The 16,681-nt window shown below is 42.6% G+C and overlaps 1 protein-coding gene across 2 annotated transcripts in view; it reads right to left on the bottom strand.

Moving 5' to 3' along the window:
- snx13 (sorting nexin 13) overlaps positions 1 to 16,681 on the bottom strand; it is a 37,730-nt gene that overhangs the window by 1,493 nt on the left and 19,556 nt on the right. For both annotated transcript variants that reach the window (XM_053612690.1, XM_053612691.1), the window contains exons 2-25: positions 14,903 to 15,015; positions 14,657 to 14,759; positions 14,259 to 14,348; positions 12,731 to 12,852; positions 11,981 to 12,102; positions 11,180 to 11,284; positions 10,907 to 10,995; positions 9,435 to 9,518; positions 7,964 to 8,102; positions 7,523 to 7,611; positions 7,342 to 7,441; positions 7,048 to 7,241; positions 6,657 to 6,761; positions 6,321 to 6,453; positions 6,164 to 6,201; positions 6,007 to 6,076; positions 4,355 to 4,497; positions 3,439 to 3,546; positions 3,243 to 3,353; positions 2,994 to 3,155; positions 1,471 to 1,542; positions 942 to 1,087; positions 657 to 725; positions 460 to 572 (exon numbers count right to left, since the gene is read on the bottom strand). In XM_053612690.1, coding sequence (XP_053468665.1) covers positions 460 to 572; positions 657 to 725; positions 942 to 1,087; positions 1,471 to 1,542; positions 2,994 to 3,155; positions 3,243 to 3,353; positions 3,439 to 3,546; positions 4,355 to 4,497; positions 6,007 to 6,076; positions 6,164 to 6,201; positions 6,321 to 6,453; positions 6,657 to 6,761; positions 7,048 to 7,241; positions 7,342 to 7,441; positions 7,523 to 7,611; positions 7,964 to 8,102; positions 9,435 to 9,518; positions 10,907 to 10,995; positions 11,180 to 11,284; positions 11,981 to 12,102; positions 12,731 to 12,852; positions 14,259 to 14,348; positions 14,657 to 14,759; positions 14,903 to 15,015 — 2,620 coding nt within the window. The remainder of the gene's footprint in view (positions 1 to 459; positions 573 to 656; positions 726 to 941; positions 1,088 to 1,470; positions 1,543 to 2,993; positions 3,156 to 3,242; positions 3,354 to 3,438; positions 3,547 to 4,354; positions 4,498 to 6,006; positions 6,077 to 6,163; positions 6,202 to 6,320; positions 6,454 to 6,656; positions 6,762 to 7,047; positions 7,242 to 7,341; positions 7,442 to 7,522; positions 7,612 to 7,963; positions 8,103 to 9,434; positions 9,519 to 10,906; positions 10,996 to 11,179; positions 11,285 to 11,980; positions 12,103 to 12,730; positions 12,853 to 14,258; positions 14,349 to 14,656; positions 14,760 to 14,902; positions 15,016 to 16,681) is intronic.

The raw sequence follows: 16,681 nt of genomic DNA, 5'->3' as shown, positions 1-16,681 counted from the left end.
AAGACTCGAGAGCTTGTATTTTTCTAACATGATGTATTTTGCAAAGACGAATGCGACGATGACGGCAAGATGATTTCCGTGGTTATGTTGCATGTTAACGGTCCAGTAAGTTCAGCATTTTCTTTCGGTAAGGCTGAATAACATCATCTAGTACAAAAAAATTAATTTATTCTGGTCAGGGATGATGTGAATCTGGAGCAAATCCCGGGAACGCTGGGCCTGAGGTAGGAATACACATTGGATGGGCTGCCAGTCCATCTCAGAGTACCACACACACACACACACACACACACACACACACACACACACACACACACACACACACACACACACACACACACACAATCATTTACCTCTAAGGGCACTATAGCATAGCCAATCCATTTGATCAGCATGTTTTTGGGAGAAGTCTAGGGTCTAGCTGGAGGGGATGTGTATTATGTGGGTGTGTCTACAGACCTGGCATGATGCCCAGGAGGTTAGTCTTTGCTGCTACTCTGGTTCTCATGCGGATGCTCTTGTCTCGGCACGGTGGCGTCTCTGCTAGGATTCCGTTCGGCCAGTAGGAATCTCTGTAAGGACACGCGATCAGAGTCAGAACTAGGAGAGCGCACTTTAAACACACACAGGCGTGCATCTTAAATGCAGGACTTTACCTAAACCTCTTGACGTAGTCGGCTACTTGTTCTGGAGACGTCATGAAGTCTACATGATCCACGATTTTCCTGAAATGACAGGAAAAGAAAGATGAATGAAACCGGACGCTAGTGGACAATAATAAAAACACAGCTGCATTGTCCCATTTTATGACCCTGAATTTTTGTGATCTTTTTTTAACAAAAGTGCAAAAGGTTAAACAATAAAGACACATTTTCACAGCCATCTTTGCTCATATTTACCAAGGGTGCCAATATTAGTGGAGCACACAGTACATCACAAACCTGTTGATGGTGTCTCCGTATGTGGCTCTAATGAGCTGCTGTAGAAGGTTCTTGATGTTCCTGCGGAGCCACTGATTCCTCTCCTTCAGGTCAAACACCTCGTCCATCAGCAGCAGCATCACACGCAGTGGGATATTATCGTCGACCTTCACACAGCCAAGGACAAATCATACTGTACGTTAATCGAGAGCAGGAAATGTGTATGCATTATGGCTATACGTTTGTGTACAACTGACCATCACACCCATATATAATTCTTCCCCAAACACAATACTATAGCATGTCTCTGTATGCCATATCAATGCAATTTCTCTTTACTGGTACCAAGAGGCCTAAATCATGTTCCATCATGACAATGCCCCTGTGCATGACAATGCCCAGCAGGCATAAACACATTTGCCACGTGTGTACGTTTGGCTAACTGAATGGTAAAGCGTTTACAGTATATTTCACATTTCCTCTTTACAATAGATCATCACACCAGAATACGATTCCAGTATAAAAGCGTTTATTCTTACTGGGCACTCACATTGTCATCCAGCTGTGCAGACACTCGGCAGTGCTCAGGGTCGATGTCCGACTTCGGAATTAAGGGCGGCACCTAAGAGAGAAAACTCAACAGATTAACACCTTGAATGCCGGCTGGAAAACGAAACAAAAAAACAAACCACAAAACGATCGATTGAAATTAGAACTTCGAGAACATAGTTCACAATTAACATATACAAACTGCATACATACAACTAATACACACCACCGGTCAAAAGTTTGTGGACACTCGACTGAACTGTTTCTCGTGATCTTAAAAATCTTTTGATCTGAAGGTGTATGATTAAATGTTTGAAATCGGTGTTGTAGACAGAAATATAATCGTGCCGACATATTCATTACTTTCATTAGACAACATTTTATTTACAAAAAAATATATTGTTTTTAAACGGACGACTCGAAGTGAAATATTCCGAAAAGCAGCCGATAAGAGTCCAGCGTCGGTGTGAACTCCTTTAATACTGTTTAAAAAGCATCTCAGGGAAATTCCTCAAGGAATCTGTCGAGAAAACGCCAAGAATACATTCCTGGAAATTCGAGACAAAAAGGGAGTCTACTTTGAAGTGTCTCCTTTTTATTTATTTGGGTTTTTTTTGACTTGGAAAAAAAAACAAAGAAAAAAAAAAAAACAATGAGTGTGTCTAAACTTTTGCCCGAAAGTGTATATGCACGGTGGTCTGGGAAAACCAGTCAGATTTCGGTGGTCAAAATTTATTTATTTATTTATTTATTTATTTATTTTTAAAGGAGGAAAGTTAGGATTTAAAATAAAACTTTGCTTTTTGACACCTCAATTTTAAGAAACCAAAAAAAAAAAAAAAAAATTCTCAACAGAGAGTAGAAATGTTTTTATATCTTGCACAAGCAGTCTTCCTGTAAAGATGTCTAAACCCTTGCTAGATCAGTGTGATTATGCTGTGTAGTGAAAGATATTATGAATCAGTTCAGTCTGTAATCAGATTCCAGCTGTCAAAATGTCTGCTACACTTCTGTTCAGCAGCCAGAATGAAATCTTTAAATCTTTAGATTTTTATTAATTGTGGGTTGTTTAAAAAAATGTTGGTTATGAAGACTATTTGTAATGACCAGAAAACATAATTAAACAACAATCGGTTTAAATCATTACTGTAACTCCGCTGTGTGCAATGTAGCTACGCTGCTTTTGTATTCTATCGTATTTCTACTTTTTCACTTTTGGGTGTTTTAAAAATGCTAGAATTTCACTTGGGTGAGACACGGGCAGAAGAGAAACATGTCAGTTCAGTCAATCTGATCTCAGTTTTCAGATCTATATGTGAATGGGTTTCCCAGACGACCACACACACACAAAACTTAAACAAACCCCTGTTCACAAATCCTAATCCAAATTCTGTCAAAATCCACAAGTTCACAAGTTTCACGCATGTTTATTTGATGTCTGTGGAGTCAGCAGGAGAGTTTTCATAGTGAGGATACTTCCAGTAAATGCTATTTAGCGACCAGCTCACAGAATGATGAACCTGCCTTGAATATGGACTGTCTGAGGTCCTGGCCCAGTCTCTCGCCCATGCGCCCCACGTTGTCCGTCACTTTGGTCATTCCTTCAGCGAGGCTGTCAGGAAGTGACTTCACAGCATTGGATACGTTTCTCATGGAGCTACGCAGAGGGTTCACAAATGTGTCCATCTACACACACGCACACACACAAAATAATTAGAGTAAATAGCGGATATGTGCTGGATTGAAACTAGCAAATCAGTAACACACGCTTACCTTTCGTGCAAAGTCGCCCTTGCCTTTGCTGTATGCCTTGTTTTCCAAGAAGTCATGGACGTGACCTATCAGCATGGGGCAGGCCTTCACCAGCTCTGGATTCAGAAGCAGCTGAAACATAAACACAATGCATTCCCACACATCCTATAAGGAAAAGAGAGTTAAGGGGGGTTTAACACGCGAAGCAAAAGCCTACCTGCAGATAAGCGTTCAGGTCCTTTTTCCTTCTCTCAAGAAAGTCCCTGTCCATGTTGTTGAACGTTTTCTTCCCAGGAAGTTTTAATATCGAGCCGAGATTCTCAAACTGGAGTCGATTCCCAACGTGCAGAAGAAGACGCAACAGAGCCATTAGCGCGATTGTGTTTAACAATCACAATATAAAAGTTTTATAACAGAATATTCACATATTTAAAAAGGCACAAGTGTTCGACTTTTCACGCTCTACGTTTACTTGCCAAGCACAAATCTATTGAAGCGTATCGTCTAAAATGCGCCTGAATAACGTTCGATGCTAGAGGTAGGAAAAGGGGTTGCTCTTAATTCACTTTAAACCAGAGCGCTGCTGAATTCGCTACTCAGATCGATCAGAAGGTTTCTGATACGTTTTCTTTAACAGCTGCTCTGACAGTAGTTCTAAATCGAATGCACACGTTTGATTAAGTTATCGTTTATACGGTGAGGAGAACGCTTATTTAGCGGGTTTTGGAAGGAGTCTCCAGTGTCAGCACTTTGTAACAGTCAGAAGTAAAGCAGTAACTTTAAGGTTTCCAATACAGGAAAAAGTCTTTTATTCGGAATAAATAAAAGAATTTGCCGTTTCTCTATATAACAAACATTCAGCTGCATGTTTTTTGTGTCTTATTGACTTCAAGGCAAAAACCGTACGACGTGTCGTTCTTTCATTAATAGAAAGATCGCTAGAGGGTGCAAACTGCTGCGGTATAAGAGGAACAAAACACTTCAGGACAAGAAACCTACTCTGCAGGAGTAACAGTAACTTCCACTTCTTATCTGAAAAAGGACTCAGAGTTCACGCGACATGAGACCGGAGGAGACGATAGCTCATCAGAGTGTCCTCCTGATGGAGCAGCAGAGTCAGGTTCATATTTTACCTGCTCCGTGATGCGCATGTGGAAGTCGTGGAAGTCGCTGTAGCGGCGGTAGGTCTTCCAGGTGTCCTCACTGCCGTCTGGGTTCTTACGGAAGACAGTGATGGCGTAGAGTGCGTAGGTCTTCCCGTGGTCATTACACACGCCTAGCACGGGAATGTGGGTTAGAAAAGCATCGGATACTAAACGCGAACCAGCGGCCAAAGGATAAGGGCCAGACACCAGCGTACAGGGAGAGTGGCAGATGGGAAGAGAGTGGAGGAGGCGACAGACATCACATGACCCGAGCCAAGGCACAGGAGACGGCGACACAACAAGCGCAGCAGAGAGTGGCAGGACAGGGAAAAATCAAAAAGGAAGAACAGAAGAAACGGTAAAGGTGATGGAATGATCGAGCCATGAAAAAGAAAAAGAGATCACACAAAAGACACAAAGAAAGAAAGAAAAGCTAACAGCCAGTGATTTGATATAAAGAATAAATAATAATATTCTTTATATAAACAATAAATAAAGAGAGAGATGTGCGGTCTGGAGGAAAAGACTGCATCGTGAAGGGAGGAAAGAGCTTTCTGCTCAAAGAAAAAACAAAATTACGACATGCAGGTTTATTCTAAAGAAACACTCTTCATTTAGAGATACTCTACCAGTCATAAGTTTGTGGACACTCGACTGAAATGTTTCTCATGATCTTAAAAAGCTTTTGATCTGAAGGTGTATGATTAAATGTTTGAAATCGGTGTTGTAGACAAAAATGTAATCGTGCCGACGTATTCATTTCTTTCATTAGAAATCTAACATTTTATTTGCGAAAAAAATATCGTTTTTAAACGGACGACTCGGAACAAAATATTCAGAAAAGCAGCCGATAAGAGTCCAGCGTCTGTGGGAACTCCTTTAATACTGTTTAAAAAGCATCTCAGGGAAGTTCCTTAAGGAATCGGTCGAGAAAACGCCAGGAGCAAATTTATGGAAATTCTAGGCTAAAAAGGTGTCTACTCTGAAGATGCTAAACTATTAAATTATTTAGATTTATTTAGGATTTTTATCACGATATAATTCCCATAGCTCCATTTGTGTTACTCCAGAGTTTTGATGACTTATTATTCTAAAAATGTGGAGGAAAAAAAAAAAAAAAAAAAGTGTGTTTCTAAACTTTTGAGCAACAGTGTACACAAATTAATTCAACAATAATTTGACATCAGGTAATACTTTACATTAATGTTCACTTAACTAAGTATAATAAAACAAATACGTCAAATAATCAACTTACAAAGGGACTAGGATTATTTTCCTAAAACTGCATGCCAAAAAGTGATTTATCGTGACTCACTCCATCGACATTACACCTTAAATCAACATCTTCCCGGTGGTTAATTGTGGAATTCATTAATTAAGTGGTGGGTGCCAATATTTACACCAGGAAACCACAGTTCAAGTAATCGCTAATAACTAACAAGCTCTAATTTCATGTGTTAATTTATGTGGACTTTTGCCACGAATAAAATGAAACGTAACTGCGTTAACCGTGTCAGGTTAGTTGTTTTCCTTACATTACATATTTATTAATGCTGAAATGTTTATTTCAGAAAATAAAGTTTATCTAAGGAAACCTTCATACGATGGAGTTTTCGAACATATTCGTGCCGCTTACGTACCCGTATCAGAAATAAAAGCATGTAGCTGCGCCGACTCGTCTGTGGTGGCGTTCGTGAGGTCATCCAAAGACTAAAAGAAACACGGGAAACACAATTTACACAAAAACAAAGAAAGACATGTGGGAGAGTAAGAAAACCACGTCAATGGAGGAAGTACCAAATTAATGCTTCCGGTTGGAGATCCGTTAAAAGACTCTGCGGAAAGAGAGAGAGAGAGATAAAAAAATAAAATAAAAATACAGCATTGAGCCGAGTGTTGTACGTGAAGCTTGTGGTGTGTGGAGTGTGAAGTGTCATCGTGTGGTTCTCCTCACCTGCGTCTCCGTCGTCTGATCCCCGGTAGCTCGGCTCCTTCAGCATATCCAACTCGGCCAGCATGCGCACGTACAGAGGGTGCTGCTTAAACGAAGGGTAGAACCGTTCGTCCTTCAACATCATATCATACACCTGTGAGAGAGAGCGATGGAAAGAGAGAGGGAAATAGAGAGGGAAGAGAGAAAGGGAACGAGAGAGAGGGAGGGAGAGAGGGAAAAAGAGAGTGGGGGGGGGGGGGGGGTCAGGGGGGGGGGGGGGGTCAGGGGATGGAATGAGATAAACGTGACGTAGCACACACATACCTATTCCGGAGGAAAGAGTTAACATTTCACTACCTTTCTCTGGATGTCATCAAAAATCTCCGGAGTCGGATCCTCTTTGTTGAGTTTCTCAGCCAGTCTGTCCACACAGGCCCGATCCACCTGCACTCTGGGAGACGCCTACACCCACCCACCCACCCACCCACCCACCCACCCACCCACCCACACACACACACACACACACACACACACACACACACACACACACACACACACACACACACACACACACACACACACACACACACACACACACACACACACACACACGCGCACATGAAAAACATAGGCTAGCTGTATGGTTGTGAAGCTATAATCTGGTTCACTGTGATTATAAACAGAACCCCATTCCTAAGCGTGCCTCAGTGAACTACCACTGTAGAACCCCTGGGTGTTGTGGACTGACCTTCTCCGAGAGGTACTGCTCGTAGACACCGAGCGCAGCGGCTTTTAACAGGTCCTTAGTCTGGCCGGTCTGCTTCCTGCCGTCCTTCTTCCAGCTCTGCAAAACCTCGAGCTGCTGCTGAGCTGTGACCCGGTATCCCTCCACCGTCAGCCAGAAGAACAGATCCGCCTGACCCCCCATCTGCTGCATGTAGTCTGGATTTGTGAAGCGAGACATTAAATGATTTGTAACACGAGGATGAGGGTTAGGGTTTAGGTCTAGAATCATGAATGTTCTTTTCTTTGCAAAACTAACCCATAAAAAACTGGAGCGCTATGTTGTGCACGAGGATATGATCCAGCGGGATGATGCACAACTTCCCAAAATTCGCCGCAAGTTTCATAGCGTCGACGTCCTGCAGAACCAAGATGGTCAGATAAAATGAAAAACTGTTGCACTCGTTGAAAGCGTATCTGCGTTACATTCGGGTTCGTACCTTTCCCGACTGCAGCCTCTGTATTCTTGTTTCGCAGACTTTCTTCACAAACAGTAAACTGTTAATTTGATTCTTTATAGTGTTGATATCTGCGGAGAAATGAGACGACGGACAGGGTGTCGTTAGATACACGTTTAGGACTGTCTAGAGAGTATGTCGGAGTGTGTTCGTGGCATGGTTAGGTGTCAAGGAAAAGATGAGAAGTGTGAAAATGTGAAAGTAGCAGAGGCATAACCTCCCCCGCCAAAAAAAAACCATCAGAATGTCTGTAATCTTAAGAATAATGTAAAGAGAGTGACATTTTAAAAACCACTGATCTACGTAGAGTAAGTCAGTGGTTGCCATCTGTACACTTCCGCGTGTGTGTGTGTGTGTGTGTGTGTGTGTGTGTGTGTGTGTGTGTGTGTGTGTGTGTGTGTGTGTGTGTGCGCGTGTTTATACCATCTCCTGCGGTATCTAGCGAACGCAGGTACTGGAGCTCCTCCAGTACTTTGTCTTTGACAGCCTCCAGTTCGGCCGTCTTGTCCGTCAGCTTCAGGATGTTCATGAAGGCTTCGTAGTTGCAGCTGGAGTCTCGGATCTACACACAAGCACACAAGGAACTTACATACAAAACACATACATGAACATGAGTGCACGGCACACACGCATGCACAGATACATGCCAACGCGTACGACAGGACACGTTTTGAATCCCTTAGAACTGGAGTCCCACAACCCAGAAACCCAACATGAAACAACAAGCACGCCTGCGTTTGCGGTTCTTTCACTGCGCTCGCAAAATGGTGGTATTGTGCATTCGGAGCTCCAGAAAATGTCAAGGATGTTCAAATATGTAAGAAGCTGGAGAAAGGCTATGTTACGAATGCAAGAAAATACCATCCATTTTCCATAGAGTTTATCCTATACAGGGTCGCAGGGAGCCTATCCTATCCTAGGGTACTCGGGGCATGAGGTGGGAGACATGCTGAACAGGGTGCCAACCCATCCCATCGCAGGGTACTATCGCGTGCACACAAACCGATTCACATACTACAGACAGTTTAGAAATGCCAATCTGCCTACAATGCATGTCTGTGCACTGGATGAGGAAACCTGAGTACCCGGAGGAAACCCCTGAAGCACAGGGAGACAACTCACACAGGACTAAGACTGGAATCGAACCCCCAACCCCGGAGGTGCGAGGCAAACGTGCTAACCGTTAACCACTTTATCTTCGATTTAAAAAAAAAAAAAAACTAATCTAAAACTAAATCTGGCCTCACTTCATTAAAAATCTTTTCATATGAATCAACCAAAAAATAAAAAATAAAAAAGTCCTAGAGGAGTCGAAACCATCACAGTCCATTAAAATATGCCTCAAAGATATACGAACAGAAATAAACACACCAGGTAAAAACTGTCGCTAATGACAGCATACACAATTTACTGCAAGGTAGCTGTGTAGATCTCATCCACAATACTAGGCACATACTGCAAGTTAAATTATTATGTGTGATTCTCTTCGACAATGTCTCAAGGCAGTCTGTCCATTCCTCTCCTCACGATAACCCATACTCTATAAAAGTAAATACTAATCCATGTTACAAGCATGTTTCTGTCTTAAACACCTTACAGTGGACACGCAGTGTTATGTGGCATTAGTGAAAGCGACTCAAATGTAATTAATTCTGTTGGAAACGAAAGAGCTGCGGCGTTTAAATGTGGAAATGCGCCGTAACACTGAACGCAAGGAGTCCGTTAGCAGTTACTATAAAACCTAGAACGTGTTAGACGGAGCGCTTTAACATGAACCTGTGATCTCAAGAATGAGATGGGCAGCTACACTACTGTCAGAGCTGCTGTTCTAGAAAATGAATCAACAGCGTCTGTTGAGGTATAACACCACGTACACGACAAGAGACAGACTTACCATCCAGATGATGAACTGATTGATATAATCGGGATCACTTAATTGGTTAATCAACGGCAGCAGAACTCCTCTCGCCAAGATTTCCTGGACAGATAATGCCGGGGTTTTTTTTAAACACCTTTGCTTATCTATTAATAACAGAACTGCACATATAGGTTCGGATATGACTTTCATGAATGAGACAAATGAAAGGAGATTGTTCTATCTAATCTCCATGTACCACACCTGTAGCGTATGAAAGATAAACATGGACAAACAGACAGAGTTTCTCTGTGTTGAGAAAAGAAAAGAAAACCTGATTAAAATTCACTTACGGTGGAAGTCTAAGGCAGTTTTTGGGGTGCCAATAAATATACATATGAAACTTAGTTTCGTAGAATGTTTTCTTTAATACTTTGGTCACATTTATTTGTGAATTGAGTTCTCCATCCATCTTCTATACTGCTTATCCTTCCTTCAGGGTCACAGGGAACCTGGAGCCTATCCCAGGGAGCATCGGGTACAAGGCGCGGTACACCCTGGACAGAGTGCCAATCCATCACAGGGCACAATCACATACACATTCACACACCCATTCATACACTACGGACACTTTGGACACGCCAATCAGCCTACCATGCATGTGTTTGGACTGTGGGAGGAAACCGGAGTACCCGGAGGAAACCCCCGCAGCACGGGGGGGGGAAACATGCAAACTCCGCACACACAGGGCCACGGTGGGAATCGAACCCCCGACCCTGGAGGTGTGAGGTGAATGTGCTAACCCCTAAGCCATCGTGCGCCCCTGAATTGAGTTCTAAAGCGCTATAATTTTTCTACTTTTTATCATGATCAGTACAGCCCACTTGGTTTACTGACCACAAAATCAAGGTCCTGCCATGGCCATCCCAGTCCCTTGACCTGAAACCCATAAAAAACCTGGGGGGGGAGGGGGGGGGGACTGAAGAGGAAAGTCCACCATTTGAAAGATCTGGAGAGATTCTGTATGGAGGAACGGTCTCAGATCCCTCGCCGTGCATTCTCCAACTTCATCGGGCATTATAGGAGAAGACTCAGAGCTGTTATCTTGGCAAAGGGAGGTAGCACAAAGTACTGACTAAAAGGGTGCCAATAATTGTTGCACACCTATATTTAACAAAGAGAGATTTTTTGAAACCTGTGTTGTGTTTGCAATTGTTTGATATCCACGAGAGTACTTTTGTGATTTTTTTTAACAAATGACCAAAAGTTTAAACACTTTCATTGTTTGAGCCTCAGGTTTCTAGTTTTCTCAGCACAGAGAAATCACACGAACACTACAGATGAAATAAAAAGAGATTAGATCCGACGTCCCGTTTCCTTTAAAAGTTGGACATCACAGAAGCTACTTTGTAAAAAAAAAAAAAAAAAAAAAAAAAAAAAAGTCGTCAGCATCCCTCTCGCAGTAGTATTGCAGAACAGTAGTGTCCACCTCTCTCATTCCCATGCCTCACCCTGAGGAAGTATCTCATGTTCTTGTTGTGGAAATCTCCAGGAGGTAGTAAGAGATACAGCAGCACCTCACACAGATCCCGCAGGAACCCTGGTGCAACAAAACACTGTTATAAAACTCACACAGTCACAGAGCATCCTGCATCATTATCTGTAACTACGAAGCAGGTGTGACTGAACACTCCGTGTGTGTGTGTGTGTGTGTGTGTGTGTGTGTGTGTGTGTGTGTGTGTGTAACAGCTCCGTCTCCTCCTGTCCTGTACAGCAAGTCTCACCTTCTTCATCTCCATGGGAGGTGCACACTACATCTCTGCAGATCTTCCTCTCCATCTCCACCTCCGTCTCAAAAAACGCATCCAGCAGCTCCTCTGGAGCTTCACCTGCACCACACCCACACACACACACACACACACACACACACACACACACACACACACACAATAATGGGCCATAATGTCTCCCCCGGTCTCTCTCCTTCTCCCGCTCTCTTTCTGACCATCTCTCTCTCTCTCTCTCTCTGTCACGTTCGATCTCTCGCTCGCAGTCGTTCTCTTTCTGTCTTGTGTTCTCTTTGTTTCTTCTGCTCTTGCTCTCGGTCTCTGTCGCTCGTCCACTCTCGGTCTCGCTCTGTCTGTCTGTCATGTGTTTTCTCTCTCTCTGTCTTTCCTGTTATAATTCTATGTCTGTCTCTGTCTCGCTCTCGTTTTGTCCATCTCTCTTTTCTTCCGTCAGTCCCTCTCTCTTTGTCCATCTCTCTCTCTCTTTCACTGTCTGCCTCTCTTGCTCTATCTCAGTCAGTCCTTCACAAATGTACACACACCTCTGTGCTAGAGTAATCTCAGAAAACAGAAAGCTCTGAAAATGGCTCCAGTTCTCAGTTCTCTAAAAGCAGCTCCAGGCAGCAGCAGTAAACAAGTTCATTCTTGCAGTTCATTTTATTAGCTAGAACTATTTGCTTGCAGCGAAACTGACCCCAAAACGCACAACATTCACACTAATCACTGCAGTGTTACTCATTCCTGTGAAGACACGTTTTAATTTAACTGGAAATAGACCTGCTGGTAACTGCGACTCACGTTGTTTGGGGTCCTCCCTCTCGTTCAGCCTCTCCTGGGCCTTTCTGAAAACACGGAGATGAGTGGCGAAGTCGTCCACCAGTCTGGTGGTGAAATAAGGCTGCCAGTCCACCTCTTTGGACCTAGAACAAAGAAAAAAAAAAAACCAACAAGAACAAAACAAAGCATTATGGTCATTCTGGGTAGTGTTTTACCACACAGGAAGCAGCAGAAATCACAGAATATCAAAAACTTTGATATATAAAATATTTTATATATATATATATATATATATATATATATATATGAAAAATATCTTTTGATGCAAGCTCCACCCACTAACCAATTATTTACATGTCGAATGTGTATGACACGCCCACTCCTGTGCATTCTGATTAACCTTTACAAATTTAGCAACACATCTTGTAATTAAACCCAATAACCTGTATTTAGTTCAAGGTTCCTGAGCGTGTAGCGCGATTATTAACATTATTTGAAAAATTTTCTTCTTCTTCTTATTGTTTAGTATACTCGATATATACTTATTGATACTGATATGCCAAAGATCAAATTCAGGAAACGAATCAGTGACATTCGCATACGCTTGTTTTCAGACTTGTCCATGCACAGTTTTGTTAAACGAGAGCCAACATCTCCAACTTCTCTCAAGCGACGAAGGACACGGAGATTTAAACTCGCTGAAAACATGATCCGGCTCAAAAATTCCTGTAATCGGAGAGAGAAGATAAGAGCAGAGAGGCGGAGGAGTACCGCGTGGAGAACTGCACCAGAGCGTTCTGCACCGTCTGTCTGATCTCCAGCAGGAAGGACTCGTCCTCGCTCAGCGTGTAATACCAGTACTGGATGTAGTCCCTCAGAGCAAACTGAATCACCTGCAGGACGACAGGGCAGGATGGAAAGAAACGGTAAGGTGCACTGACAAAAGCAAGCTGTGTTTACATGTGGACTTGAAATCTGAGAAGAACACACAATCAGATCTTCAGAAGTAAACTGCTGAGGCAGAACCAGATTTCTGTATGATAGAACAAGGTGGATAACAGAAGAATAATCGGTGTGTAAAACATTAATCCTGAATTTTTAAAAGTCACTCGCAGCTTTAACACGTTGTTTCTCCCTTTTTCCCTCTGTAAACTTGCCATGCTTCAGGTGGTGTGTGCGTGTGTGGTCATGTGGTACACCTTCGACGCTCATAGGTCACAGTGAATAAGGAGGAATAGTGTGGTATTATGCTAAGTCGACGTTGTTCTCCATTCTAATTAAATGTTACATCTCCTGAATGTACACTACCAGTACAAAGTTTACACACACATTCTTTATTTTCACCTCCACATTTTATAATAATAATAATAATAATAATAATAATAATAATAATAATAAAGTCATCAAAACTCTGGAGTAACACAAATGGAGATATGGGAATTATGCTTTGATAAAAAAAATCCAAAATAAATCAAAATAATTTAATATTTCAGCATGTTCAAAGTAGACACATTTTTTGCATCGACTTTCCAGAAATGTACTCCTGGCATTTTCTGGACAGATTCCTTGAGGAATTTCCCCGAGATGCTTTTTTAACAGTATTAAAGGAGTTCCCACCTAAGCCGGACTCTTATTCGGAATATTTTGCTCCGAGTCGTCCGTTTAAAACCATATTTTTCCGTACATAAAATGTTAGTTGTCTAATGAAAGAAATGAATACATCGGCAGGATTATATTTCTGTCTACAACACTGAATTCAAACATTTAAATCATACACCTTCAGATCAAAAGCTTTTTAAGATCGTGAGAAACAGTTCAGTCGAGTGTCCACAAACTTTTGACCGGTAGTGTACGTGCAGTCCTGGATCAACAGACATCTTGAATGTTCCAATCCACACAAGCGACCTGATTTGGGACAAATCTAAAGTGCATGAGTCTTATTGGAGAACAATAAACCTGCTGACACACGGCATCAAATTCACTCCACGTAATCTGCTCTCTGCATAACCCAGTTATTCAGACGTTACGCTAATCACGCACAATGCGCTGTCTCATAATCAGAAACAGGTTATGAAACTAAACGTCACCAAAAAAATGTGGGAGAAGCTACATTTATGGTCAAAACTGCTTTAACAGGCAGAAAATGAAGCGTCTGAACCATCAATTCAGCAGAACAGCATGTGACTTTTTTTTCTTCTTCTTTTTCTGCTGTGTCATCACTCTGAATTATGGCAGGAGGTTGTGAAAGACCGGCTTCCACAAAATCACGACCCTGCACGGAGCATGCGCAGACGTTTACCTGTTGCAGAGGCTCATCGATGAAGTTGGATCCCGTCAGACGCCGGTCGATTTTGATGGGCTTCGTCTCCTGCTTCAGCTCCTCTAAAGTCTGTGGAAACCGAGAGAGGATGTTGGTGTCCTGGATTGCTTTCCCTGCTCGAACACAACGCTCATCACTTGAGCTGGGAACTTGGTTCAGGTGTTAAAACAAGGGAGTGCTTTACGATCTGCAGGGGAACATGTAACTGACGGACAAAAATAAGCGCACGGGAAAACCTTTACACGAATAAAACAAGCGCTGATCTATGAGGGCGAGTCAAATGAAAAACTGGTGTGACACAAATTAGAACCTGATCAATTTCTTTCTAGAGAAGTATGGACACTTGTGATTTTGTTGAGAAGTGAAGCACTGTTTACCTTGGCTATGCCTGTTGGGGTGGGAGGCAGGTAGGAGTGCTCACATTTCTCTAGGTGTTTTTCGGAATTTGTCTTTCCAAATAAAAGCGTGACAGCGAAGCCCCTGAAGAGGAGGAAGGAAAAAATATTTTTTTTAAAAAGAGAGGCATTATTACGGTAAACGGACCCAGGCGCAGGCCTGCAGGAGAAAGATAAGCTGTTTTACAGTCAGGGAGAGCAACGGTGCTTGAAGACAGAGCCACTTACCCGCCAAGAAAACAGAAGATATAAAACGCCAAATAAAATATGGCAAAGGGTCCGAACGTGATGAGGAAAAGCAGGATTCCCAGGCCCCCCCATCCCCAGACTGACAGACTGGCCTGGAAAACAAACATACATATTGGATAAGGTTAATGACATTCCATCTTCATCCATTGCAAACTATGATAGCTGCAGAAGCAGGTGGATTGGTCACTCTGTATGGGAGCACACAGCAAGTCTGTGGGAGTGGACGGGATTTGTCAGAATTCCTTCAGAGGCAGGTGGGACTGGGATTTAATAAACAGTCTCGCACACTACTCACCTGTGAACCTTTCATACAGCTGAAGGATTATAGGCTCGGTCTACTAGCGGGGCAGGTCAGTGCCAAAACATACAAGCATCTGATAACTTTTGTGTACTTTTCTGGCAAAAAGCTTCAGAAACGTTAAAGGGTGCAGGTTGATCGGCTCCGTGTAATTCCATGTGCTGAATTTCGGCAAAATTTTTGGCACCGTAACCATCCGAAGCAAGATATAGTCACTGCCAAAAGCAGCTACGGCTGCATACAATTATCATTTAAGTTCCATTTCCTTTGCCTCGCAAGATTCCTACAGCGAACTGCCTGAGGTCAGGAGTGGGGAAGAGAGCAGGCGCTGAATTTGAACGTGGACTACAGAAGCTGTAAGCAGAGAAAATCCAATCCAGACATCCATCAGATTCTCCAATCGCAGCTATCCAGCTGACCGAGCACTTTTAGTTTTATTGTTAACCACTGCACAAGGCTGACTTAGAGGGAGGGGGGGGGGGAGCAGAACCCTTTCCCTTATCCTATGGCTTTAGAGAGGCTGCAAACCACACATGAAGTAAAGTCATAAATAAACAAACAAATATATAAATAAGTAATTAAATAAACAGGAAATGAATTTTACTACTACTGTTACTACTAATAATAAAAATAATAATAAGAAGAGCACATTAAATTATATTTTAATTGACAGTATTAGGTGTAAATTATGGTGGAAATCCTGTCGCACTGCTGTCCGGAGCAAACAAATATCCTGATCATCATCATCATCATCATCATCATGTATCGTGAAAATGTCTTCAATTACACTGATGTATATTTATTTCCTTATCTCCCACCTGTACATCCATCCATCCATTTTCTCAACTGCTTATCCTTCACAGGGTCACGTGGAGCCTGGAGCCTATCCCAGGGAACTCAGGGTTCAAGACCGGGGACACCCTGAACAGGGTGCCAACCCATCGCAGGTCACACACACACACACACCACGGACAATTTGGAAATGCCAAACAGCCTACAACACATGTCTTTGGACTGAGGGAGGAAAGTGGAGTATCTGGAGGAAACCCCTGAAACACGGGGAGAACATGCAAACTACACACACAGGGTGGAGGCGGGATTCGAACCCCCAACCCCGGAGGTTGCGAGACAAATGTACGAATCACTAAGCCACACGCATGCACCAGGAGGTTCATCACGTGAGCCACGACTGACAAGGGAGAGCCAGACCTATAATCAAGCAGCTGTCTATATGTTATGTCAGAAGATTAATTTCTTCGGATTTTCTTTAAAGAAAAGAATTGTAATCCTGATCATGTTACCGTTATTTTTTACAAAATGTGCCTTTGTTTTTTGCCGTAATGGATTACAGGTACCAGTTTTTTGTATCCTGATTACGTAACACAGTTACGTAACACAAAACAAAAAAAGAATTTACTGCAAATAATTCCAAAGCGCATTACACTGTATCATTCGGCCAT

Source organism: Ictalurus furcatus, chromosome 24, assembly GCF_023375685.1.
Source record: "Ictalurus furcatus strain D&B chromosome 24, Billie_1.0, whole genome shotgun sequence".
NCBI lineage: Eukaryota > Metazoa > Chordata > Actinopteri > Siluriformes > Ictaluridae > Ictalurus > Ictalurus furcatus.
The sequence above is the reverse complement of the archived record's forward strand: the minus strand, read 5'-3'. Positions and strand labels throughout refer to the sequence as shown.